This window comes from Loxodonta africana, chromosome 10, assembly GCF_030014295.1.
Source record: "Loxodonta africana isolate mLoxAfr1 chromosome 10, mLoxAfr1.hap2, whole genome shotgun sequence".
NCBI lineage: Eukaryota > Metazoa > Chordata > Mammalia > Proboscidea > Elephantidae > Loxodonta > Loxodonta africana.
This window is the reverse complement of record NC_087351.1, coordinates 13638599-13663655: the sequence shown is the minus strand read 5'-3', so window position 1 is coordinate 13663655 and position 25057 is coordinate 13638599. Positions and strand designations below refer to the sequence as shown.

The 25057-nt window shown below is 47.8% G+C and overlaps 1 protein-coding gene across 2 annotated transcripts in view; it reads right to left on the bottom strand.

Annotated features, from left to right (window-relative positions):
• EHD4 (EH domain containing 4) overlaps positions 1-25057 on the bottom strand; it is a 73491-nt gene that overhangs the window by 5858 nt on the left and 42576 nt on the right. Inside the window, exons 4-5 of one of the 2 annotated variants that reach the window (XM_064292144.1) lie at positions 13873-14285; positions 5230-5394 (exon numbers count right to left, since the gene is read on the bottom strand). In XM_064292144.1, the coding sequence (XP_064148214.1) occupies positions 5230-5394; positions 13873-14285 (578 nt within the window). The remainder of the gene's footprint in view (positions 1-5229; positions 5395-13872; positions 14286-25057) is intronic. The other variant, XM_064292145.1, reaches the window with a different exon arrangement.

Below are 25057 nucleotides of genomic sequence, written 5' to 3'. Positions count from 1 at the left end.
TTGGAGCTGTGGGGCGGTGCAGACCTGGTTTTAAGTGCATTCTGGTTTGTGTGTCTCCATCCACACCAAGAGGTTACAGTCACCAGCAAAGTCATCCCCAACATCAGCAGCAAACAATGCAAACAGCGCTTTGGTCTCCTGCTGCCCAACTATCAGTCAAACGAGAGGGCTGAAAACAGAAAGCCAAGCAAGGTGGAGGAGCAGGGAGCCTACACAAAAATCCCAGTGCTTCTGTGGTAAACAAGTCTGGATTCCCCTGGGTGCCTGCACACCTACCCCATTTGCTCATGAATCAGCCTCAGCTCTGAGCGCACACAGAGCCCCAGTGTCTGACCAAGTGGATGACCGAGGGCGGGACGCCCAAACTTTCCGCCAGCCTGCAGGGGATGTGGACTCCGTGACAAATCTCTGGAAAGCCCGCAAGGGGAAATGGCCACATATTTGCAGAGGTGGACAGGAAGCAGCAGCAGCCATTCCCGCCCCCAAGGGCACAGAGGAAACAGATCCTACACTCTTATCTCCGGGGTCCCCAAGCACACAGGCCCGACCAGGAAGTGTGGGGTCCAAGTTAAGCCATCGCCCTTCCTGCTGTCTCAGTTTCTTAGTGATGCTACATCAGAAATACCATAAGTGGGTGGCTGTGATACACATATAGGCATTCCCTCATAATACAGGAGGCTAGAAGTCCGCATTCAGGGCACCGGCTCTAGGGGAAGGTGCTCTCTGTTGGCTCTGGGAGAAGGGCCTTGTCTCTTTCCACTTTTGTTCTTAGTTCCTTGGTGGTCTCCACGTGGCATCTGCCTTCCCCCATTTGGGCTTGCTTCTGTGTGTCTAATCTGCTCTTTTCATGCCTCAAAAGTCCTTAGGTTTAAGACACCCCCCATATTGATATGGTCTCTTTTACATAATAAAGAAAACCTTGTTTCCAAATGTGATTACATCCACAGGTAGAGGGATTAGGATTCCAACATGTATTTTTTGGAGACATGATTCAATCCATAATACTGGCCTTGACTAGGGTGGGCCCAGAAGTCTCTTTATTGTGATGAATACACACTGGGGATTTAAAGGTTTACTCACAATTTTATCCACGAAAGCCACCATGTGGGATCTCCTGGCACTGCTCCCTCCCAAGAGGCAAAGGTCAGTCTGTAGCCCAGGCTCAGCAGTCTAGTCCTCGCCCACTCACTCCCCAGAAGCAGTTGACAAACCAACCTGAAGGCTCAGAGCAGATGGGTCAGCTCTGCTGCCCTCTGCCGCTAAGGCACTGCCAACCCATCAGCTGTGGGGCCCAAATTCTCCTGGGTTAGGAGGGGCACCAAGCCAGCCAGGAGGGCGGCGCTTCTAGTGCTCTCCTGATTCCGCAGTACTTCACAGCCCTGCGGTAAACCAGATTCCCTCCCCAAGGGTGCAGGTCAGACTCGACTGTAGGGCCTCTCCCAGCACTGGGCAAAAGCCTTCGAAAGACACGCTCAGCTCTCACTATAGCTTCCTCTCCCTGCCTTACCCAAGCGTCACCACTGATGGGCTTGGTCCAGGACAGGAGAACAAAGAGTTGACGCTGGCATCTATGAGCTCTCTGCGACCCCGATGTCTGCACAGATCATAACACGCTCATCTCCTAGCTCACGCTCCCTGCTGGTGTCCCAGACAGTCCACAACAGGCTGCAGAGGATGTCAGACTCACAGCAGACACTGACTCACACCCACGGCCCACCCAGAGGGTCCCGGGCAACACTAACGAGGCTGACTTATCAGATGGCAGTGACGCACACCTGCTGGCTCTACCTGGGGAACCCCTGGGGATTCTCTGAAGGAACTGGGCAGTGTGACCAGGCTGGCCTCTGGAGGAAGAGGTTTGCTTCCAACTCCCAGTGGAAGGCATTCACTACCCTCGGGCCTGCCCTGCTATGAACATCCACTAGCTTAGTAATTCATTCAGCACATTTACTGAGCACCTGTGGTACCCTAGATGCTGGGGATCTGGCATGAACGGGACAGACTTCTGGAGTTATAGCCTTAGGAGGGAGAAGAACACAAGATAGCAGCACCTGGAGTTAATGAATTACAGTGCCACACAAGATGTAACAAGGAGGGGTGTCCCAACAACAAGCTTCGCTGCCAAAAGCTTCAACGCCAATGACAGTCAGAGAGACACAGACCGTAACCAGAGTATAAGCTCCTCAAGGGCAAGGATTCTTGTTCTGGCCATTTTGTCCATTTATTTATTCCAGGGACCTGAACAGTGCCTAGTCATAAAAACCCCAAGCTGTTGCCAGCGAGCTGATTCCAACTCACAGTGACCCTATAGGACAGAGTACAACTACCCCATAAGGTTTCCAGGAAGTGCCTGGTGGATTCGAATCGCTGACCTTTTTTTTTGGTTAGCAGCTATAGCTCTTAACCACTGAGCCACCAGGGTTGGTAGGCTTAATTAATATCTTGGATGAATGAATAAATGAAGGTGAACAAATGGGTCACTGTCAGGCGGGCTCTTCACTCCCAGTGCTGGGCACTCAGGTGTTCATTAGCGGTATGAAGGCACCTGGCATGGGGCCTGGCCCCAAGTGGTTCTCAACAAAATTTGGGCCCTTCCTATATCCAACTAAATGGGCCTTGGCTGCTCCTGAGACCTTAGGTGAAGGGGCACCATGGTTTCCTTCTTTGGCCTGGGTGTCCTCTGACCTGGCCAGGGCCAGGTTAGCTTTGTCATGAGCTGCTCTGGTCCCAGAGTCTGCTCCCTATGTTACCGGAGTTCAGCTGGGGACGGGCAGGGGAGCCCTGCCAAGGAGGCTCAGGGGTGCCTCAGGGTCTCAGGCGCTGCATCTTCTTGTGTGGCTTGATTAGGTAACGAGCCACAGAGAACCCTCCTATTAGGCCACGGCATGGGCTGTGTATTTCCTCCTAACTTTAGGTCAAGAAACCTTCACAAATAAGTCAATGTTTAAGTCAACATTTCCCTTCACAGATATCTGAAGGATGAAGGAAGCAGTTGCCCTAAAGTTTGGTCATGGGGTGAGGGCCTAACCCCAGGGTGTGCGGGGGGAACCCACTGCAGGAGACTGCTCCAAGACGCCATGGTTAGCTCTCAAATCAGCTGTCGCCGTGACCGGAAACATACCAATTCATTCTCTGAGTGCAGGGATACCTATTTTACCTCTGGAAGAGAAAAGATGCTTCTATATTTTTAAGACAGCCAAATCATTTCTGACCAGATAACACGTACCAGCTGACTCACCCTTGGCCCAGCTGTAAAGAGTTGTCACCCAAATGTTAAGAGTAAGCCAACCCTATGTTCACACGTAAACTTTACAGTAAATAAAGTTTTACATTATATGAAGTTTACATTAAAAAATAAACAGCTCAGGATCAAAGCCTCCCCTCCTGTCACACATCGACCCTTCCCTCCACAGCTGGTCTTTCCTCCTCCTCTTTCGTCCCTCCCTTTTGTGACCCCCTTTTCCATCTCATCCTTCTCTCCTGAGGCGGCAGGTGCACACAGGCCCTGTACCCTGAGTCTGGTGCCGTCTCTCTGAAGCCCAGGAGAAGACAGTGACTGCTGAAGCCAACGTGCAGGTACGCCATTTGCTCTACCTGGCATTTTTGGAAAATTTGAGGCAAAATTGGAAAACCAGGTGATTTTTACAGACAAACACAATACCTGGCTTCTCTGGAACAACCCAGACCCGTGTTCCAGAGGGCAGCGATGCTGTACTCACTAACTTGCCCCCTCCTGTGGCCACCCAAATTCTCACTGCTCTTGCAGAGCCGTTTTCCTCCTTGTAGAAGCTGATTTCTCAGAACCCGCATCTCTATCAAATGTGGGAAAACCACAGGTAGTTGGACAGAGTGATGGGGTTTCTTGTTCACCCAGCCTGCTTCCCTTGTTCACGTTCTCTCCTGGTGGCTGCAGGCATCTGAGTCCGCATCCCCTGCTTTGCAAAGGGCCGTGGCCTCCAGTATAGACAGGTCGCAGCACTGGACAAGGTGGCCAGGCTGGCTCTGTGAGGACCATCTACACAGAAGGCAGATGGCCTGGCCTTGCTCAGATGACCTGGTCAGCATCAACATGGTCATCCTAACACAACTGCAGTGGATACACTGGCCAGGCCAGGCGGCTGAATGCAGCAACCACTTAGGTTCAGCTGGAGTTGCCCAGACATGTCTAGAGAGACCCCAAAATCAGACTCAAGGCTGCCCAACGCTGGCCTTTAAGCAAAAATCCTCACCAGCACAGGATGAAGTCCAGCTGCATCCATAGAGCCGCATGGTCTCTGACTGAACCCTTGAGCCTACGGCAGCAATGCTGCCTGAGCTCACAATCCCACCAGGGCAGGGTAAGGCTCAAGGTCAAGGAGGACATTGGAGGTAACCTGAAGGTCACTCCTGCTCTGATTCCCTTAAGGGTCTGGGCTTCCAAAAAACAGGCATCACCTCAACATCGAAGCAAGCTCCTTGAACACAGCCTGAGATGGCTACTCGTCTGATTTTATCATATAAGTTTAATTTACCTTTGGCTATGTGGCCCCTTTTGTTTAAAAGTTTATTAAAACATTTTTCAAATTATTTGAACACCACCATCTTAAACTCACTGCCCCTTAAGCTTTCCATCCAACCTCTCCAGTTGCTGTTGTCAATTTGACCTCACATAGATAATTCCTTAAAAGAGCACAATGCTCAAAGTAGACGTACTTTACTAATTGAGATAAGCTATTTTTCCGTTCAAGGAAGACTTCAGGAGATAGTTTTGGTTTAAAGTTTAAAGATTATCTCAGGGCAATAATTTCCAGGGTTTATCCAGCCCCATTGGCTCCGGAAAGTTTGGATTCCATTGAGAATTTTGAATTCTGTCCCACATTTTCTCCCCTTTTGACCAGGATTCTTCTATAGAATCTTTGATTGAAATGTTCAGTAATGGTAGCTGGGCACTATTCAGTTTTTCTGGTCTCATTCATGGCAAAGGAGGCAGTTGTTCATGGAGGCAACCAGACACACATTTGATCCCTCCTCTGATTATGTGTTCCCTTTTGTTTAAAAGTTTGGGAAGCAGGCAATTTGTATTTTATTCACAGGAGCGTTTATTATGGATCACCATTAAGAAGATGAATTTGTTACATTCTCCTTGATCCTAAACGACGAAACAGTCATGTGTCCCAGCAACCAGCCAGACAATGTGGCACGCATTTCTACCTCCTTCGCATCCCCTGACATTGTAATGGGCTCCAGTACCTGCATGGTCTTGACCTCGGGGAAGTCCCCCGCAGAAATCTGGTATTCTCGCTGCAGCTGAATGTAGATTTCTGGTAATCTGCTGATAAGCTCTCTCTTCTTGTTTTCCTTTCCAAATACAGTTGGCATCTCCTTCTTCAGGTAACTGATGATGTAGGCATGTACCTGAAGGGGTATATGGCAGGTGAGGACAGGCCACTTAGAATTGTACCAAGAGAAGGAACAAACAAGGGTCCATTTGACATGCAGGGTAACACTGGCAGGCCACTATACAGAACCATGGTCCCCAAGGCCTGCAGAAACTCTCCAGTGAGAATTCCCTTTCCGCGAAGTCCATTCCAGCCCTCAGTACGAACTGTCCAAACGTCTGTAAATAGCTTAAATAGTCCGCACTTGGCTGGTGACCAAAAGGTTGATGGTTTGAATGCACTCGGCAGCACTGAAGAAGAAAAAGGCCTGCTAATCTCCTTCCATAAAGATTCCAGCCGAGAAAACCCTCTGGAGCAGTTCTACTCTGTAACACAGGGGGTGTCCTAAGTCACAAATCAACAACCAATGCCTATAGCTTAACAATCTGAATTATAACTGGGCACAACTGAACTTGGCTAGCTATTAATTTTATGTAACAAATATTAGGTTAGAAGCTTCTTTAGAACTATTGGGAGGGAAGGCCACCTGGCATGAAGCTCTAGGGATCTGTGCCTCTGAATGGCTATTTGGGCCTCTATGTAGGAAGCAAGGGTATGGGTGGGGTCTGGAGGGAGAAATGTTAGTTCCGTGATTAGCCAGGAGCCCTGAGAGAAAGTTACACCAGAGTTGGGGCCCATGTCTGGGAGCACCAGGAAACGAAACTGGAAGCCAATGTAAGTGCTGATCTACACGGAAATAACGAGATGGGGATTTCTATAACCTCCCCACGCACAGCTTACAGCCCAAGATCTCTGCAGGTGGCACCAAAGTCATTTCTGCACAGGGTCAGCGGTGGGGCCGTGCTGAGTGATGGATGCTACCTCTGGGAGAGGGGAGCCCCAGCACCCTGATCAGCTGGAGGGCAGCAGGCCCAGGACTGTTACCCCGGGGTGGGTGGGTGGGTGGGTGTCACTGGGAGGGCTCTGTCTGCATTTGTCACACCCTTCTTTAACATTTCACTCTTCTACTGATTTCCTACCTCAGGGCATTAAGAAATGTTCATTACAAAAGTTCTCTTTGTCTATCTTGAATTCTAGACAGTAATTGAGGAAAAAACCAAAATCAAACCCACTGCTGTCGAGTTGATTCTGACTCATAGCGAATTGAGAAGTCAAGTAAATAACTAAAATAAGAAAGGATAAAAAACAGAGCGGAGATTACAAAAAGAAAATGACTATGTAGCTATGGACAATCCTATTAAAGAAAAGAGACTTCTACTATAATCTGTGGAAGAACAGAAATTAAATAGAGGCAGTAAGCAGATACATTCCACAGCTCAGCTGAAGGCGCAGCCAAGAGCATGTCGCGAGCATGTGGACACTGAAGTAGGTGCATAAACGCAAAAGCCGACACTCCGCGTTTCCATCTACGCAAAGGCCATTTTAACACAGAAACAAAGCTGGGCGACAGTGCTTTGGGCTGGTGCTGAGAGTGCAGATTTGGAGAGGGAATTCTAAATCTGTCTGTCACTAGGACATTTGTTTATTTACTTATTTTTCAAGTTAAACCAACTTAAAACATTTACGAGATTCTCGGAGACAGCTAGAGAAACCCAAGGTTTGGGAGCCCTGCATGTAGAATTCGAAGCTTTAACCCCATCCTGAGATGTGATGAATAAAGGGCAACCTCCTGGCCTTGGAATGCAGTTAAAGCTCAGTCTCCCAACCCGCAGCCCCAGGCTAGGGCAGCTGCCGGCCCCCACAGGGCTCCCTAATGGGCTCCTCACAGGGCTCCCTGAGTCCCCTATGCCGCCTACCAGGTACGTATGGTACCTCTGAGCTGTCAGGCCCAAGCTCAGGGAAGTCTCTATCCCCGCTCCTCAATCTGGCTGACTGCCATCCAGCCCCTAGGATTGGTACCCTGCTCCTCAACACTACCTGGTGGCCACGAGCATAACTTACCTGGACTGAACTCCACACCTGCCACAGCTCTCCACCCACTGCTGGCACCTGCTCCCTCTTCTTGGACCTTGTGGGGTTTACTGGCTGATGACCGAGGTTGCTGGCAGTGAGCCGCCCTGGGACACTAGGTACCAGTGCCCTGACACACTTTGTGGGTAGATCTCATGGCAGGCTTCAACTCCCTCCTCCCTCCACCTGCCTGGCACTACCTGAATCACTACCCTCAGGTAACTCACTCATGCCGCTGGCTGCTCTCAGCCTCAGTCTCCACTTCCAGGACGTTCTGGTGGCCTGCTTTGTCAGGGTCTACTGCTACGCTACCTCCCCCTCTTGCCCTAAGACAATAACCCAGGGTCAGGCTCCGTGCGTGGCCTCTGCCTTTAAGAAGTTTATCAAGGTACAAGGTGACTTCTTATTCATAGAATCATGGAGTAATCAATCTGGAAGGGGCTGCATAAATCTAATTTAACACCGCTTCCAGCAAGTTCATACAGCTTACTCAAGGTCACATAGCCAGTTAGGCGCTGTGGAGCTGGCACTAGTATTCCGCTGTCTCATCCTGTCCCCAAAGAACGAACTGCTTTCTGTGGGTAGGAATTAAAAATCTTACCGCAGCTGTTGGAAATCTGGAATTCAGAATGAACTGTGTCCTATGGAACAACAGTTTGGAAAACTTTGATTTGAGGTTTGACATCTGATCATTTCCAATTCACCGGGGAGCTTTGGAAAGGTCATTTACTCTCTGTCTCCCCAAACCCTGGCAGCGTAATGGTTAACTGCTATGGCTGTTAACCAAAAGGCTGGCAGTTCGACTCCACCAGGCACTCCTTGGGAACTCTATAGGGCGGTTCTACTCTGTCCTCTAGGGTCACTATGAGTCAGAATCAACTTGACAGCAACAGGTTTGTTTTTTTTTTGTTTTGTTCTCCCCATATGTAAATAAGGCTGTAATATGGCACACAAATGTTAGGAACAATGAATAGGAACATGGACAAAGACTGTAATCTTCTGACAAGGACCAAACCAAAAAAAGAAAAAATCCGTTGCTGTTGAGTCAACTGCAACACACAGCGACCCATGGGACAGAGTAGAACTGCCCCATAGGGTTTCTAAGGAGTGGCTGGTAGATTCGAACTGCTGACCTTTTGGTCAGCAGCCAAGCTCTTAACCACTGTGTCACCAGCGCTCCTCCTATAGGTTTCGAAGGACACTTGGTAAGCATAGGGGATGGTGTGAATGGCTGAAATCCATTCATTCCTGCCACAGTATGTCAAACTTGTCTCTCCAGATAAAGGCCGGACTGAGAGCCACACCTGGCAGCGGCCCCCGTGGAAGAAGGCTGAAGCAGCCTGAGACCTTTTGTTCTTTATGAGAAACAACTAGTTGAGAAAAGAATAGGAAAGAGACGAAGGTAGAGAAAGAGGAACAGAAGGTAGGGGGAAGGGGGGAGGGATCAGCACATTTTAAATGTGAATTTATGATGATATAAGCAATTCTGTTAAAAAATCAGAGAAGGGAGAGGTGAGCCCATGTGTTGTAGGAGTGTGCGCGCTGTGAGAGGCAGAGCAGAGCAGCTGATCCGCCCTTCCTCCAGCCGCATTTGTTATTCTGTTCAGACCAACAGTGGAGCTTGATGCTCAGCAGTCTTAAAGGGGACTCAAGGGGGCCACCCAGTCATTTGAGGCCAGCCTTCAAAGAGACAGGCTTCCATATATGGGCTCAAGCACTGCACACACATCCACAGCAGCTGGGGGCTGCCGACTGAGCTATTTTTAAAAACCCCATGGAGGAGTAGGCATTAAAGGGTGATAACCACTGCCCATTCTAGAATGGTTCTCACACACCTTAGCCAGGATCCGTCCATCTGGTTAACTTCAAAATGTCCAATGTCTCCACAGGACAAATGCGACCCTGCAGACAGGCAGGCATGTTGGGCTCCACATGTTACACATGACTAAGAAGAGAACGAAGGAGCCCTGGTGGTGCAGTGGTTAAAGTGACTGACTGCTAACCCAAAGGTTGGCGGTTCGAAAGATGTGGCAGACTTACAGCCTTGGAAAACCTATGGGGTCGCTATGAGTCGGAATAGACTCAACGGCAGTGGGTTAAGAGGAGAAGGCTTGGAAGATGAAACTAAACTCCACAGGGCTATAGCGAACCCCGAAAATCACAGAGCTCTCCTTTTCCTTCTCATTATTAGCTGTTCCTTCCTCAAACATTGACTCATTTTTGGTTGAGCAAAGACCTCCAAATGGGTGTGATCTTATCCTTGAGTAACATGTTTATAAAGAGTGAGGTCTGACAGTAACCTTGCCTAACTTTTTACCTCTGTTCATTTATCCCATGAAACAAATTATTGGGGATTTGCATGAGGCTAATTTCTTTAAACTTGCTATTTTAATGGGAACTGGATAAAACTATATTTTTCAAACCCTTTTTTGGGCTTTCCCAAAATAGCTTACTCTAAAGAATCATGAAATGAACCTTGACTGGCATCTTGGATTGTGGACAGTCTTCAAAGGATGTATACCGGTATTCTAAGATGTGATCTTTGAGGTTAACCAAAACCAACTCTTAATGGTTTCCTCTTCTTTGAAATAGAGAGTTGTGAAAAAAGATATATATAAATAAGAAAAACAGGGAAATCACTGAGTTTCAAGAGATCTTTTGATTAAGATAATCAGTTTTTCATATTATTAAATGGCCATCTTCACGACACTTCGAGTTTGATCCCTGCAGGATGGTAACAGCGCACTTGCTGTGTTTCTGGCTGGGCCATGAATTCTGCCTAGTGATAGTGCTATATGAACAGACACGGTCCACACCCCAACTCAGATTTCGCGCTTCTTAGGTGACATCTGAAAAATTTACATGTTTTCAAAATGTCAGCTCTATGAATCTCCAAACTTTGAAGGGTTTCTGCAAATGGAGAATTTTTATAAAATACAATGACCGATTCATGCAGAAAGCCAGGCCCTAAGTAAGGAGCTATTCTAGATGCTGTCCACTCTGGATTTGGTGGTCACGTGATTGCTTTCTGGACCCAGCAGTCAGCCTGGTTAGGGTTTGCGTCTATATCCTGCAACGTGCGGGCTGCGAAGCTTCAGCTTCCTCACGTGTGAAGTGAGGATAATAACACCAAACTTTGTGTAGTCATCGATAAGATCAACCAAAAGGATACCTGTAACGCAAACCACATGACCCCTGGTCCACTGCGGACCCTCAGTAAGGGTTGGCTTGCAAAAGAAAAACCAGAGCAGAGGAAATAAAATTAATATACCAAAATAAAAGAGCCTTTTCATGAAACAGAAATGCTCCCGAGAGGAAAACGCAGGTGACACCTCGTCCATGTAAGCAAAAGCAAGTTCACAAATGGAACACAAAACTGCAGACAGAGTAAAATGAGTGTCATCAGTTTGTGGCTAAGCTGTGGTGCTGAGTTCTGCTTCTTGTCCACGCTTCCTGTCCTCCCTTCTCAGCATGGCACTGCCCACAAGCACACCGCCACCGAGAAGCTCAGGCTGGAAACATCCGGACTTCAAACATTTTCTTTTGTGAAAAGGAACAAGCCAAATACTATTCTTAGGCAGAAAACAAATACGAGTTTTCTTCCTATAAGTAAGCTCAGCAAGTTTGACTGCCTTAATCTGCTCCTCATGTTCACACAAGGCTTTTCATTGTTCACAGTGTCAGCATTCTGTGCCTATAAACCTAGGCCACATCAGCCATTGAAGGGTGGCGGGGAGTTCTAAGACTCTTGGCACCCTAGTAGGTTCTCTAAAAAAAAAAAAAGAACAACAACAACAAAAACCCCAAACCCGTTGCCATCAGGTTGATTCTGACTCATAGCGACCCTACAGGATGGAGTAGAACTGTCCCATATGGTTTCTAAGGAGCGGCTGCTGGATTTGAACTGCCAACTTTTTGATTAGAAGCTGTAGCTCTTAACCTCTGTGCCACCAAGGCTCCAGTGGGTTCTCTGCTCCTGATTTATTTATGTGACTGGATACAGCTGCATCTTGAGTCACTGGGCCCTAAGTGGTGACTGGCATATAAAAAATGTTCATAGGCATTTAAAAATAGTTAAAAAAAAAATTCTGACATCTGCAAAGGCTATGACATAATTCGCTAAGTTTAGCGTATAAAATAGTGTTGGGTGTCTGTACCAGCTGAAGGTTAAGTTCATCTGGACCAGCTGGAGAAGAAAAATACCACATGACAAGGGGTGGTGGGAGAGGCAAAAACAGACTTCCTGCCACCAAGCATGAGGCCCAGGGCGAGCGTGAGGGAGAAATTGTCTCAGGAGAGGCTGTGAAAAGTGCATTCACAAGAGAGATCAAACCAGTTATCATAGCTGCCCTGTGGAACTGGAACAAAAGTGGGGCAGAAGCAGGCTGCACCAGGAAGAAAGGCTGAAGAACGGTGACTCACAGGGCGCCATGCGGCTGCAGACGAGCTGAGGGACACAGAGGAAGGTACGTGGGCACGCTGGGGCATAAGTCAGCAGAGAAGAAGGCAGCCACTGAGGCAGTATACACGGGGCAGTGGCAGCCAAGGAAGCCATTTCTTTTTGCAACGGAGACATGCAGTTCCCTGAGAGCAGTGGTATGAAGAGGGAGGCTGCCGAGGAGCCACCAGGAGAAGATGGTGGAAGGCTTAACACCCACTCAGCTGTCTCCCTCAGTGACACCTGTCACCTTGCCAGGCAGACAGTCACCCTCCCTCGGAGCGTCCATGGCACCGTGTCCACTCCTCAATCAGCACACAGCTCACCATTCTGCAACAAGGGGGTTTTGTAGGCTCCCAGCCCTGGCCCCTGGGGTGCGAGTCAATGCTGACTGGATGAAGCAAAGTGGTGCTGGACTTCAGGAGGCTGACCTGTTGGGCCCAAGGCCGGAGGCAGAAGCCACTCACTGTGAAGCCAGAGGAACGTGGGAGGGGCGTGGACTCCTGACTGCCAGAAGACGGAAGGGCAGGTGTGCTGACAACAGGGTGTCGGGACTTTGCTTCCTGACCCAGGTACCAGTGGATGTGGAGACACAGGCCTATGGAGCAGTCTTAGCCTAAGTGAGGGGGCCCAAAGAGAGGACGAGGCTGAGAGCCAGGAGGCCTGCCCTCTAGTCCTGGCTTCATCACTAGCAGATAAGGTGACCTTGGGGGAATCACCATTGTACCTTGTCCTTGTAAAATTAAGGAGCCAGGATAGATCTCTGGTTCTCAAACCTGGCTGATCATCAGACGCACCTGGGAGCTTTACAAACACACATGCACATATGTGCAGGCATTTACACACACACACACACACACACACACACACACACACACACACACACACTCCCCTGAATCAGAGGCTCTGGTCAAATCTCCCAGGACCTCTGACGGTCATGCAGGTGTGGACTGTACTGGGACTAGATAAGCTTGGAGGGCACTTCCAGCACTAGAAAACCATGAAACACACAGAGACTTTTTAAAGACCCATTTTTTCCTATACTTTCTCTTGAAGGAGTCACGCACTTTCCTTGTTTCAGAGACAGGACAGAGTTGCCTCTATCACCTGAGGGAGGTCAGTAGACTACCGCTTACCCCACAAGGCTCAGCTACGAGGCAGCGAGCCAGGAGCCCAGCGTGCAGTCACAGGCCACAACCCAGAGTAGGGAGGGGTGTGGCTCCCAAACCAGCACACCCAAGGTTAGAGTGAGCCAGTCTTCCTCCCAGGGCTCCGCTGGGGCCAGGCAGCAACAGCAGGCTCTACATCTCAGGCACACGGTGATTAGTGGCGCCATCTTGGTGTCGTTGTTGGGGTCAGCTGGCTACCTGACATTGTCCTAACGCGATAACAGCTTCCATGTACAGAGTGCCCTGATCCTTCCTGTGTGCCAAGCCCCACACCAGCTGCTTTGTAATCCCTGCTACACCGAATCACCATCGGCATCCTATGGAGTTCTCTTAGTAGCTCCAGTTTATAGATTAGACAACAGATTTGAAAGGTTAAATTGTTTGCCTGAGATCACAGAGCTAGGAGCTGGAATTTAAACGGGGCTATCTGATCTTGATGGGGCACCGGTGGTTCAGTGGTAGGACTCTCACCTTCCATGCGGGAGACCAGGGTTTGATTCCCAGCCAGTGCACCTCAGACACAGTCACCACCCGTCTGTCTGTGGAGGTTTGTATGTTGCTATGACGCTCAACAGGTTTCAGCGGAGCTCCCAGACTAAGGCAGACTAAGAAGAAAGGCCTAGCAATCTAACTCCAAAAATCAGCCAGCAAAAACACTATGGGTCACAATGGTCTGATCACTAACTGCTAACGGGGGTGATGCAGGACCAGGAAGCGTTTTGTTCTGTTGTGCACGGGGTCACCATGAGTTGGGGGCCGACTCAATGGCATCTAACAAGCAACAACAACCGGACCTTGAGGTTACATTCTTAGCCTATTACAGGTTCCACTCCTTAAAGCTTCTGGAGGGGAGTCCCCCCACTCCAACTTGCCCTTTAGAGAAGAGGGCAGAAGCACGCCTGGCCCAGGGCTGCTGCCCAGGGCGTCTCCTGCTTACCTTGGCCAGCCTGGCTCGCTTGATGAGGTCATTGAGTTTGCGCACAGCTGCTTTCTGCGGGAGGCTCTGGATGTCCCTGAAGAGGTCCTGGGCCTCGGCCTCGAAGAGCCTGCGGTTGTCGGTGTTCTGCAGGGGCTGCGCCCAGAAGGAGCCAATGTAGACACGTAGCACCTCGGGTGTGTTGATGACCTTGCCGAGGGACCACATGAGGGCCCCGTAGACACGCATCAGCTGCTGTGTGTCCACCTGGTCAGCCTTGTTGAGCACCACGCGGATCTTGTCATCCTGGCCCCGGAAGGCTTTGATGGCCTCCGAGAACTCGTCCGAGATGTCCAGTTTGTGAGCGTCAAAGAGCAGGATGATTCTGTCGACCCGCTCTGCAAACCACTGCAGCACCTGGCAGAAGTCATAGCCTGGGTGGAGAGAGCAGGCCGTCAGTGCTTCCACTGCTGCGGGGATCCGGCAGCTGCCGGGGGCAGGGAGGAGGGATGGTGGTGCCCTGAGACCCATTTCAAATGGGGCCCCCAGGCTGGACCATCTGCCTAATGCTGGGTGTCCTGGGGGCCATTCCACGGCAAGCAACAGGGAGTAAAGAGGGCCTCATGGTCACCTTGATGGTGCACTGCTTACTTCCATATCTGTAGTTTTGGTTAGCCCTCACAGGTGTCTTATATTACCCAATACAGTCTTTCAGATCAATGGCAACATTGATTAATGGCTCTGTAAAACCACAGGCCGTGGGTCAAAAGCTCCCACTTCTGTCAAAATCTCACGTTTCTAAAAGCACCGGCGATGGAAGGGGAAGAAAATCTGGATTCCAGGTGCCCGGTAAACATCACAAAAGAGGGATCGTCTTCTCTTAACCCTAGTTCCTACAGTTCTAAGGAGGTCAAAGGTTGTCCTGGCCGAGGCGGTGACCACTATTTATCGTTTGGGCTATTTATATCTTAAGTATGTTATAAATATTTTTAAAAGTTATGTCTCACAGCTATTCTGTGAAATGGTTTCTTGCCAATTTCTTTTTTAAAACGGCCAGGCCCATAACAGACTCTGTTTAGCTTGCTCTGGCCACGTACCAACACTCTCCAACTCACGCAGTTAGATAAACATTCCTCTCAACCTGCGGTCAAGGCTTTCAGGCATTTCCCCAGGGGGGCAGATTCCCACGAAAAGCAACAAGAGAAGGCCTGGCCCACAAAGTTTATTTTTAATCGGGGTCTGATTAGCCACGGAATCGGAGTCTTACTCTAGCCCAGCCTAGAGCCCAGGTGTGGGGTCACCTTTCCTGACTCCTATGTGAGTGCTCTTCCCCCTTTTTTCAAATTATGAAAGCTTTCCCAAGTACATAAAAGTGTAGAGAATAACATGTATGCTGACCTAAGCAGCGTGCAACTTTAACGAAGTTTGACATTTGCCATGTTTGCTTCAGATACTTTTTATACTAAGCCTACTTATATATAATAAAACACCACTCTGCCATGATAAGGAATTAGATCTTCACTTATCAACATAGATAAATCTAGAAAAAATCAGTTTCACGAGGATATGTACAATATGATAATATTCACGTGAAATGTTAACATACAAAACAATACTCAGCAGCCTACGGATATACCCAAAAAAACCAAACCCGTTGCTATCGAGTCGATTGTGATTCATGGCAACCCCATGTGTTACAGAGTAGAACTGCTCCATAGGTTTTTTTGGCTGTGATCTTCATGAAAGCAGATTGCTAGGCCTTTCTTCCACAGTGTCACTGGGTGGGTTCGAACTGCCAACCTTCAAGTTAGCAGCTGATTGCAAACCGCTTGCCCCACCCTGGGACCTTATGGATACATACTATACAGCAAAAATGCAAAAGTGTTAGCATCAATTCCAGGGTAATCGTTCACTCTGCATAGAGGGAGTGTGGAATCTAAGGTGGACCAGAAAGCGTCTAGAGAAGGATCTAACAGGCAAAAATAAAGGAGTTCAATGGGTCAGAGTTTCCATGAATTTGAAAACAGGTGTAAGAGAGTAGTTAAACAAGGAAACTGGAGTCAGACATTTTTAAAAAGAAAACAAAACGTTCAGAAGTGCTGAAGACCCCGGGTACCCACCCGTCTGCCCCAGGGGAAACCACTCCCTGAACGAGGTGTTTTCATCTCTGTGCCTCTCTGTACACTGCCAGTCCACGCTTTTCACTCCTCTGCTTTGTCTTGCTGATTCCCTGGGGGCTGGGGGGGCAAAGGGAGCTTTCGGAAGGAGGGCTGGAGTTTATTTTCACAGCCGTCAGCAGTCAGTGTACAACAGAGGAAAATCAAAGACCTCCTGAATGGGTCACGCAGTAGTATGTAAAGACTTAGAGTGAAGACTTCCCTGAGTCCTGTCCCTGCACGCCCAGAACAAACTGCCTCCCAAGGTAACAGTAGGTGCTGCTGTCATTTGAGACTGACTTCCACAGCAGACGGCCCCAGACCATGGGAGGAGAGACTCCGCAGACGAGTGAGGGTGCTGTCCTCCGGGAGCCAGGAGGACGCCTTGGAAGCACCCACCAGAAGAACCTGTGTGTGGCCCTGCTTGTCTAGTATGGGTGACTGACTGGTCACTCTCACCTGCCTGCTCTCTCACGTGGTCTCCCTTGTGGCCAAAACCCAGTAACTGAAAGTTCAGATATGGTTTAAAGAAAGTGCTGTCCGGCAGCACACTGGGGTGGACATGAGTGGTTTTTTGCTGAACATCACTCCTGTTTGGGGGTGCCTTGTGGGAACCCTGGTAGCGTAGGGGTTAAGTGCTCCGGCTGCTAACCAAGAGGCTGGCAGTTTGAATCTGCCAGGCACTCCCTGGAAACTCTATGGGGCAGTTCTACTCTGTCCTATACGGTCACTGTGAGTTGGAATTGACTCGACAGCAGTGGATTTGTGGGCAATAAAAGCTGCAGGTGTGGCCAGCAGTCCCCGGCCCCTCCTTAGGAGGGTAGGGTACAGGCAGGTGAACTAGACTCAGGCGACCAGCTCCTCCTCCCTGCACCCACGGTGGGATGCCGAGCTGAGAATCTGGCGGTGGCAGCTTGCTAACCCTCCTCTGAGCCCAGTTTGCCCACCTTCCCATTAATTCTGTGAATGACCTGATCTTCCCCCCAAATTCCTTTTCTGCTTACGTTAGTCAGAATCTGTTTCCTTGGTTTGCTACCAAGAACCATGACTGGTAGGTTTTTTTCCCTACATTTTAGTATTTCTGAAATTTGGATGTCTCTTACAATTAATGCCACAAGAAACTTGCCAGCCCCGAGGCAGAGAAGCTGAAACCCAACTGCCACACCAGCGCGTGGGCTGTCAGCCATGTAGAGATGGTGTCTCCTCTTCCGAGGGGCTGTGGACGAGCTGCTGGCCTTGGTAGCTACCACGTGTTTGAACTTAAATTTTGGTTCCTGCTAGTGAGTTTAAATGTCCTTAAAAAGATTTCATTCCAAAGCTACAGTGAAATAAAAAGTTGTTGGAAACAGAGCTGCCAGGTGCAAGTTTACTATAAGTGAACCCAATACCCATCTCTGGAGGAATGACCATATGTCCGTATTTTCTTGTTTAAAAGCAACAATGAGAGCTCAATAAGGCTTAAGAAGTACAGGCAGATAAAGCTGTGTTATCTACTGTCATTGAGCAGGTGTAAAAGGACTGCTGGTCACATGTCAGATAATGTAATCAAAGATATAGATTTCACCGAGTGTCTGGGAAGAGAGCAGAGAACTATTAAAGCTGGGAGAGGCTGGTCTGCTCAATTACTGTACCGTGAAGGACTTGGGCACCAAATACCTATCTCCCCAAAGCTCCTAGCTGATCCTTAAGAAATGATTTGACTTTCCATGAAAGTTATTTAGTTAAGAAGAAAACCTAAAAGCCTAATTCCTCAGCATTTGGTGAGTTGGAACATTCTGTCGCTGTCACGCTGATCATCTCTCAAAAGGAAAAGAGCCAGTCAGAGTCTGGAGGACCTGAGACCACTGATTCGCAAAGTGTGGTCTTGCATTAGAATCAAACAAGGGGCAAGTTAACACGGACTCCCAGGTCCTTCCCCAACCCACCCCATGAGGGGCCCACCTAACCAGGGGCCGGGGCCAGGGCCGGGGCCTGGGGCCGGGGCCGGGGCCGGGGCTGGGGCTGCCGATGAAGCTCCCCCGGTGACTGCGCTGCACGGTCAAGTCTGAGAACGACTGCGTTGAACTGAATGCCAAGGACTGGATTGTACAGATTACACTTAAGTTTCCAGTGGTGAGCAAAACAAACAGTTAAAGTACTGTTTCTCTTCATCCCGGAGTTACCAATAGACGGCTAGGTGGTGCGTTGTAGATCCGAGGAAACCCAGAATTCAAATACGCTTTTTTGAACTTGAATTCTGAAACTCACGGATGCTCCCTGCCTTTGCTCTCGCTGGGCCCTGGCCCCGGCAAACGCTTCCCCTCTGGTCCAGATCTACAAATCCTGCCCAGATCCTATTCATTCTTCAAAATACCTGGCTGAACCCTGACTCAGTTACATGTTACTTAACTTTTCTTTAAGCCCCAATCTTCTCATCTGTAAAACAGGGCTATTAGGTGATCACAAGAGAAAATGCTTATAACGTGCCCAGTACTATGTTGAGACTGAATAAACCCTTCAATAAAGGTAAGTTATTATTATTATATTTTATTATATATTGTACAATATATTATTACATAATATGTGTCATTATTATTTCTCTCCCCCCATGGGTGGAATCAATTGCTCCCTCTTCTCATCTTTCAGAGCGCTTTGCATCCCTACTGCACCACTTTGCACAGTGCCTCATAATCAAGTGGCTGTATCTGTCTCCCTCATTAGATTACAAATCCTTTAACCACAGCGGCCATGTTTTTCTCATTATGGCACAAGCTAGTGCTTAACAGTACGGGTTTTGGACCATGCTGCTTGGGATGTAATCCTGGCTCCATTGCTTACTAGTTCTGTGACCTTGAGCGAGTGACTTAACCTCTCTGTGCCTCATTTCTTTCTCTGCAAAAAGGGGCTAATAATAATACGTAGTTCATGGGGCTGAAGAGTTAATACATGTGAAGGCTTTAGAACCGCCCTGGCACCTAGAAAGCACTACTGGTTACTGGTTAGGATGTTTTCAATCTTTGTATCAAATGCTGGTGCACAGCGGGATTAAAACAAATGTCGTACAACAAATGAAGGATGTCTGGCTGGGGAGAATATAGTCTGGAGCCATGGGAAACAGCAAAATTAATTAGGGTAAAAACAACAATACAGTGATACTTGAGCCAAGTGAGAGAATTCAAGTGCCGAGAAAATAGCTAACAGAAGATACTGACTGGGCAGAAAACCACTCATACTTTGTAAATAGAGCCAGTGGACTCACAAAGGCCCAGCGACCTTCCTTTTCTTGCTTGTGAAATGGGCGGACTTCAACCAGATGGTCTTAAAGATCCCGGCTTGCCCCTAGAATAAATCTGATTCTAATCAGACACTCCGTGACGTAGAAAAATCCTGTGCGTACTCACATGGCAGGGATAACTCAGGGCACACACATGTACTCACTCGGGGAAGAATAAGGAATTTTCCCAAAGATTCTGCTACAGAAGATAGTGCTTCTTATCCACATCAGAGGTCAGCCACACTGTGCTAAGTAGGTTTGTGAACTGAGCTACAGCTTAAAGCAAGGTTGAAAACAGTGACCCTCAGACTGAATGTGGCCCTGAGATGCTGTTTTGTTTGGCCTGCACAGTGTTCTTAAAATCTTGAATTGACCGTCTTTGGTCAGGGCACACAGTGCTCAGTTCTTACAGATGGCCAAGTTCACGGATGTACCCACACATGGGAAACCCTGGTGGCATAGTGGTTAAGTGCTACTGCTGCTAACCAAAGGGTTGGCAGTTCGAATCCGCCAGATGCTCCTTGGAAACTCTATGGGGCAGTTCTACTCTGTCCTATAGGGTCGCTGTGAGTCGGAACCAACTTGACGGCACTGGGTTTTTTTGGATTGGAACACATGTCCCCTGGAAATTGGGAGTACACCGAATATCCTTTGGAATTTAAAGATGCTTCAAATACAAAAGTCCAAGGTTAATTAATAATTATGGTATGCCGAGGGAGTGCTTAAAGCCCTGGTGGCTCAGTGGTTAAGAGCTCAGCTGCTGACAAAAAGGTCGGCAGTTCAAATCCACTAGCCGCTCCTTGGAAACCCTATGAGGCAGTTCTACTCTGTCCTTAGGGTCGCTGTGAGTCAGGTTTTAGGAAGTACCTGGAACTGCTGCTGAGGGACATAACTCTTTAGAGCTAAGCTTACTGGCTTTATCCATAATAGCCCAAAACTGGAAAGAACACGAATGTCCCTCCACAGGCAAATGGATAAACAAACCTTGGCACATCTACATGGTGGAATATCACTCAGCAATAAAGAGGAATGAACTACTGACACAGGCAAGGCCAAAGATGAATCTCAGAAACATAATGCTGGGTAAAAGGAGCCAGGCAACAAAGAGTACATGCTGTACCAGTTCATTTACATTAAATTCTAGAACAGGGATAACTAAGCCGCAGTGACAGAACGCGTATCAGTGGTGGCCAGTGTCTGGGGGTGGGGTTGACGATGGACTGCAGAGTGTCATGAGGGAGCTTCTCGGGGTGGTGGGAAGTTTATATACCTTGACAATGGTGGTGGCTTACCAGTACATAAGTTGGTCAAAACTCACCAAATTGTAAAATCGAAATGGGTGCATTTTATTATACATAAATTATGCCTCAAAGAAACTGATTTAAAAAAGTAAAAACAAATAAAGAAAAGAAGAACGTTCAGAAGGAAAGAAAGAAAAGAGCCCAAAGCTGCTAAACCTGTTGAAAGAAACACATCTCCACTACTGCTAAAAAAAAAAAGGAACCAGAAAGATGAAATTTGTTCCTCACGGGGATGACATAACTGATCTGGCTGTATGTGGAGTGGAATTTACCTCTACACTTTAATCAAGATCAGTCTCAAGAGCCACTCAAAGAGGTCAAAGTAAAATTTGACTTGCCCACTGGAACTCTGAGGGCTGCGTAATTCCACAAATGTCCTGTTTCTGGCCGAGGTGGTAAAAGAGCCCTTTAGAGTGAGGGTTCACGAAGCACAGACACTCCCAGTTTATGAGTTTGGTTCCAGCCAGGCAGGGTCCAGCCTGACCTGGGGAACACGTGGCTGTGAATGTGTGCATGGTGAGCTTGCACGTGGGTGGGTAACCTGTGTGTGTGCGAGTGTGTGTGTGTGGGTGGCAACAGCTGATGTAATAATAGCACTGCCCCATGGTGCCCCAATTTTTTTTTTTAATTGTGCTTTAGGTGAAAGTTTATGGAGCAAATTAGTTTCTCATTAAACAATTAATACTCAGTATCTTTTGAACTCATTCATTTAACCATAGAAATTTCAAAAGTAGCACTTGAATATGGGTGAAATATGTACAGCTTGACTAATATAACTGATGTCACTAAGTTGTACACAAGAAAAAGGGAGTATCGCTAAGTGTATATGTAATTTTGCAAAAACTATATACATCTACATATACACACACACACACACACACACACATATAAAACCAAAAACCAAACCTGCTGCCATCAAGTCGGCTCCGACTCATAGCGACCCTATAGGACAGAGTAGAACTGCCATATAGAGTTTCCAAGGAGCACCTGGCAGATTAGAACTGCCTACCCTTTGGTTAGTGGCCGTAACACTTAACCACTACGCCACCAAGGTTTCCATATGTACATGTATATACATAAAATGCAGCCCTAGTGGTATAGTAGGGTTAAGGGCTAGGCTGCTAACCAAGAGGTCAGCAGTTCGAATCTACCAGCTGCTCCTTGGAAACCCCTACAGGGCAGTTCTACTCTGTCCTATGGGTTGCTATACATAAAATAAAACAAAGCGGGGCTACAGATGCTGATACTTCTTAGACATAATCAATCACCTCACAGGATTAGTTTTCTTGGTTTGAAGACTTCGGGGCATAACTTCATGGGACAACTCGGTCAATTGGCATAATATAGGTCATAAAGTTTATATTCTACATCCTAGTTTGGTGAGTAGTGTCTGGGGTCTTAAAAGCTTACAAGTGGCCATCTAAGATACAGCTGTTGGTCTCTATTTGTCTGGAGCAAAAGAGAAAGAAGGAAATCCAAGAATCAGAAAAGGAACCAGTCTGCCGGACTGTCTCCATGAACCATGGCCTCCTTTACCTTGAGACCAGGAGAACTACCAAATGTTCTGATCAGGGTCACAGTAGATGGATCCTGATATAAAGGAGACAAATGTGGAACAGAACTTCCAATTCTCAAAAAATCCAGACTAACTGGACTCATTGAGACTGGAGGAACCCTCGAGACTAATGCCCTGAGATACTCTTTATACCTTGAACTGAAACAATCTTCTGAAGTCACCTTTTAACTAAAGAGTGGGTTAGCTCAAAAAGTGAAGGATGTCACCCTTGAGTACTGCACTCTTTTAATTATAGAAAATTCAATTCTGTAAGATCTCTTAGTGGAATTTTATTAGTCTGAAACAAAACAGAGCTGTAATTAGTCCAACTGTTTAAAAATCCAGTTTCTATCTTTACAAAAGGACCCAGAAGCTCTGTAACTTTGGGAGCTGGGAAAGAGAATCTGTCCTTCGGAAGACCCCAGCTTGGCATTCTGAGTCCTGCTCCCCGTTCTGGGAACAAAGGGAGGAGGCAGGAAGGAAGGGGCCCCTTCCACCCAACCAGGGGCTTTCCGTCACAGCCCCTGTGGAAACCAGGTTGGAGAGAGAAAGACCCACCAGGAAATGGCATCTGGGGTTGGAACGTTTGCTCCCTGGCTCAGGTAAATGCAGGGTGGGGGTCCCTGAGGAAGCAAATTTGGCGGTCTATTATTAATAGAACAACAGAAAAAAAAAAAAGCTTAAATTTCTTTCCAGAGCCAAGTTCCTAATTACCTGCGCTTTAAACGAGACTTGGTCAATGAAAGGATGCAAAACAATAGAGGACCAGCCAGCCAGAGGCCACTCTACTCCTGGGTGGGCAAGGCCAATGCTCAGTTGAACACAGCCTAAGGGCCTGCTCAAACTTCCCCTCTTTGAGGCCTTCTCCTTGCCTTCCCGGAGTCAGCAGCCCCATTCCATTCATCTTTCCAGGGCAGTCATATCCTACCCCAGTTCTCACCATGCTGATCTGTTTGAATAAACACCTGCCTCTCTCCCGAAGTTCCCTAGCCATCAGGTTCATCTTTGTGTCCCTCTGGCACTGAGTCCAGTGTCCAGCATGAGACAGGCATTGAGTCAGTGCTGGCACAGCCCCTCTAACTGTCCTCCTTGCCCCCAGGCTCCTTCCTCTCCAATCTAGCCCTCAAACAACCCCTACCCCTACCTTCTTTGAACTCAGAGATAATCTTTAAAAACTGCACGTGCCCCTGATTATGTGTAGAATAAATGTTTACAGGACAGGTTCTCCATTACCTGGCCCAACCTACCTGACTGCTCCAGCCTTTTCTCGGTCTCTTACTAAACTCTACCCTCCCCACCTTATAAACCACACATGACCCTTTGCTATTTCTCAAAAACACTCTGCCTCCTGCCTGCACCTTTGCCGAGACTTTTCCTTCTACTGGAATGCCCTTCCCTCTTCTGCATCTCTTCTGGGCCACTTCCATCCAGAAGCTTTCCTGCACCTGAGTTGAACTGACCCTCCCTGCTTATCTCCTCCTCACAGGGTCTGTTCTCTGCCACAGCCTTGCACAGCCCAGAGTCTGTGTGCAGCCTGAGAGCAGCAGTCAAGTCTTAATCATTGCTGGCTGGTCCTCCGTGGTCTTGCATCCTTTCGTTGACCAAGTCTTGTTTAAAGCGCAGGTTGTAACTCCCCGCCCACTGCAGAATACTTTACAGTACCAGTCAGGCCCTTCGTGGCACGGTCTTACAACACCATTGCTTTCTCCCTCACAGCGCTTAAACTCTGGAAAGATTGGGCTATTTGGTGACTATAAGACAAAAGGAGCCCTGGTGGCATAGTGGTTGAGAGCTCGGCTGCTAACCAAAAGGCCAGCAGTTTGAATTCATCGAGGGCTCCTTGGAAACCCTATGGGGTAGTTCTACTCTGTCCTATAGGGTTGCTATGAGTTGGAATCAACTCCCCAGCAATGGATATAAAACAAAAACTCTATGAAGGAAGAGGACCCCCACCACTCTGTTCACCACTGTCTACTACTGAGCACTGCAGGTGTTCAGTAAATTTGGTTTAATAAACTGAATTGACTTAAAAAAAGTGTACCTGATTTTTAGCACATTAAAGGATTTACTTGCTTAGTGGTGTGAGTTTCTAGAAGAAGGGTTTGTTACTAATTATAAAAAAAATCCATTGCCTTCGAGTTGATTTTGACTCATAGCGACCCTATAGGACAGAGTAGAACTGCCCCACAGGGTTTCCAAGGAGTGGCTGGTGGATTCAAACTGCCGACCTTTTGGTTAGCAGCCGAGTTCTTAACCACTACACCACCAGGGTTTCCGTTACTAATTATAGAAGTGTAAATTATCTCAAAATAAACACAAACTATCTGGGATTGCTCAGGTATTATATATATTTCTCAAAAATAGTCACTTCTGTTAAGTAACAGCCACTTAAGTTAAACATGTCCTAAGAGCCCTTGCATTTTCTCTAGGCGTGTTTACTTTGTAACTGGAAAAGGCTGTGGCTGGAAATTTTTCCTGGTGGCTGGGTGCAGAATAAAGGTAAAAATAAACAACTGCTGCAAATATTTACCGAGCTCTCACCATATCCTTGCACTCCGCTGAGAGCTTTACATGACTATCTCATTGAATCCCTGCAGCAACTCCGTAAGGTAGGTACTATTATTATCCCCATTTTACGAGTGAGGAAACTGAGGCTCAGAGAGGTTAAATAACTTGCCCAGGGTCACAGCTATTTCCCAGGGAAGCTGGGATTCAAAGCCAGGGACTTTGATCCCAGAGCCTCTAACCCAGCCACTGCACTGTACCATGTGTACATCAGGATGGTGGGATTACAGGTGACTTTTTTTTGGATGACTTGTAATTTTCTAAGTGCCCTACAGTAAAAATAATTGGTCTAACAATACTATTGAGGAGGGTGTTCCTTTTCATGTATAATGGTGTTTACACAAGGGTCTTGATTTCCAACACCTTCCAGCCAGAG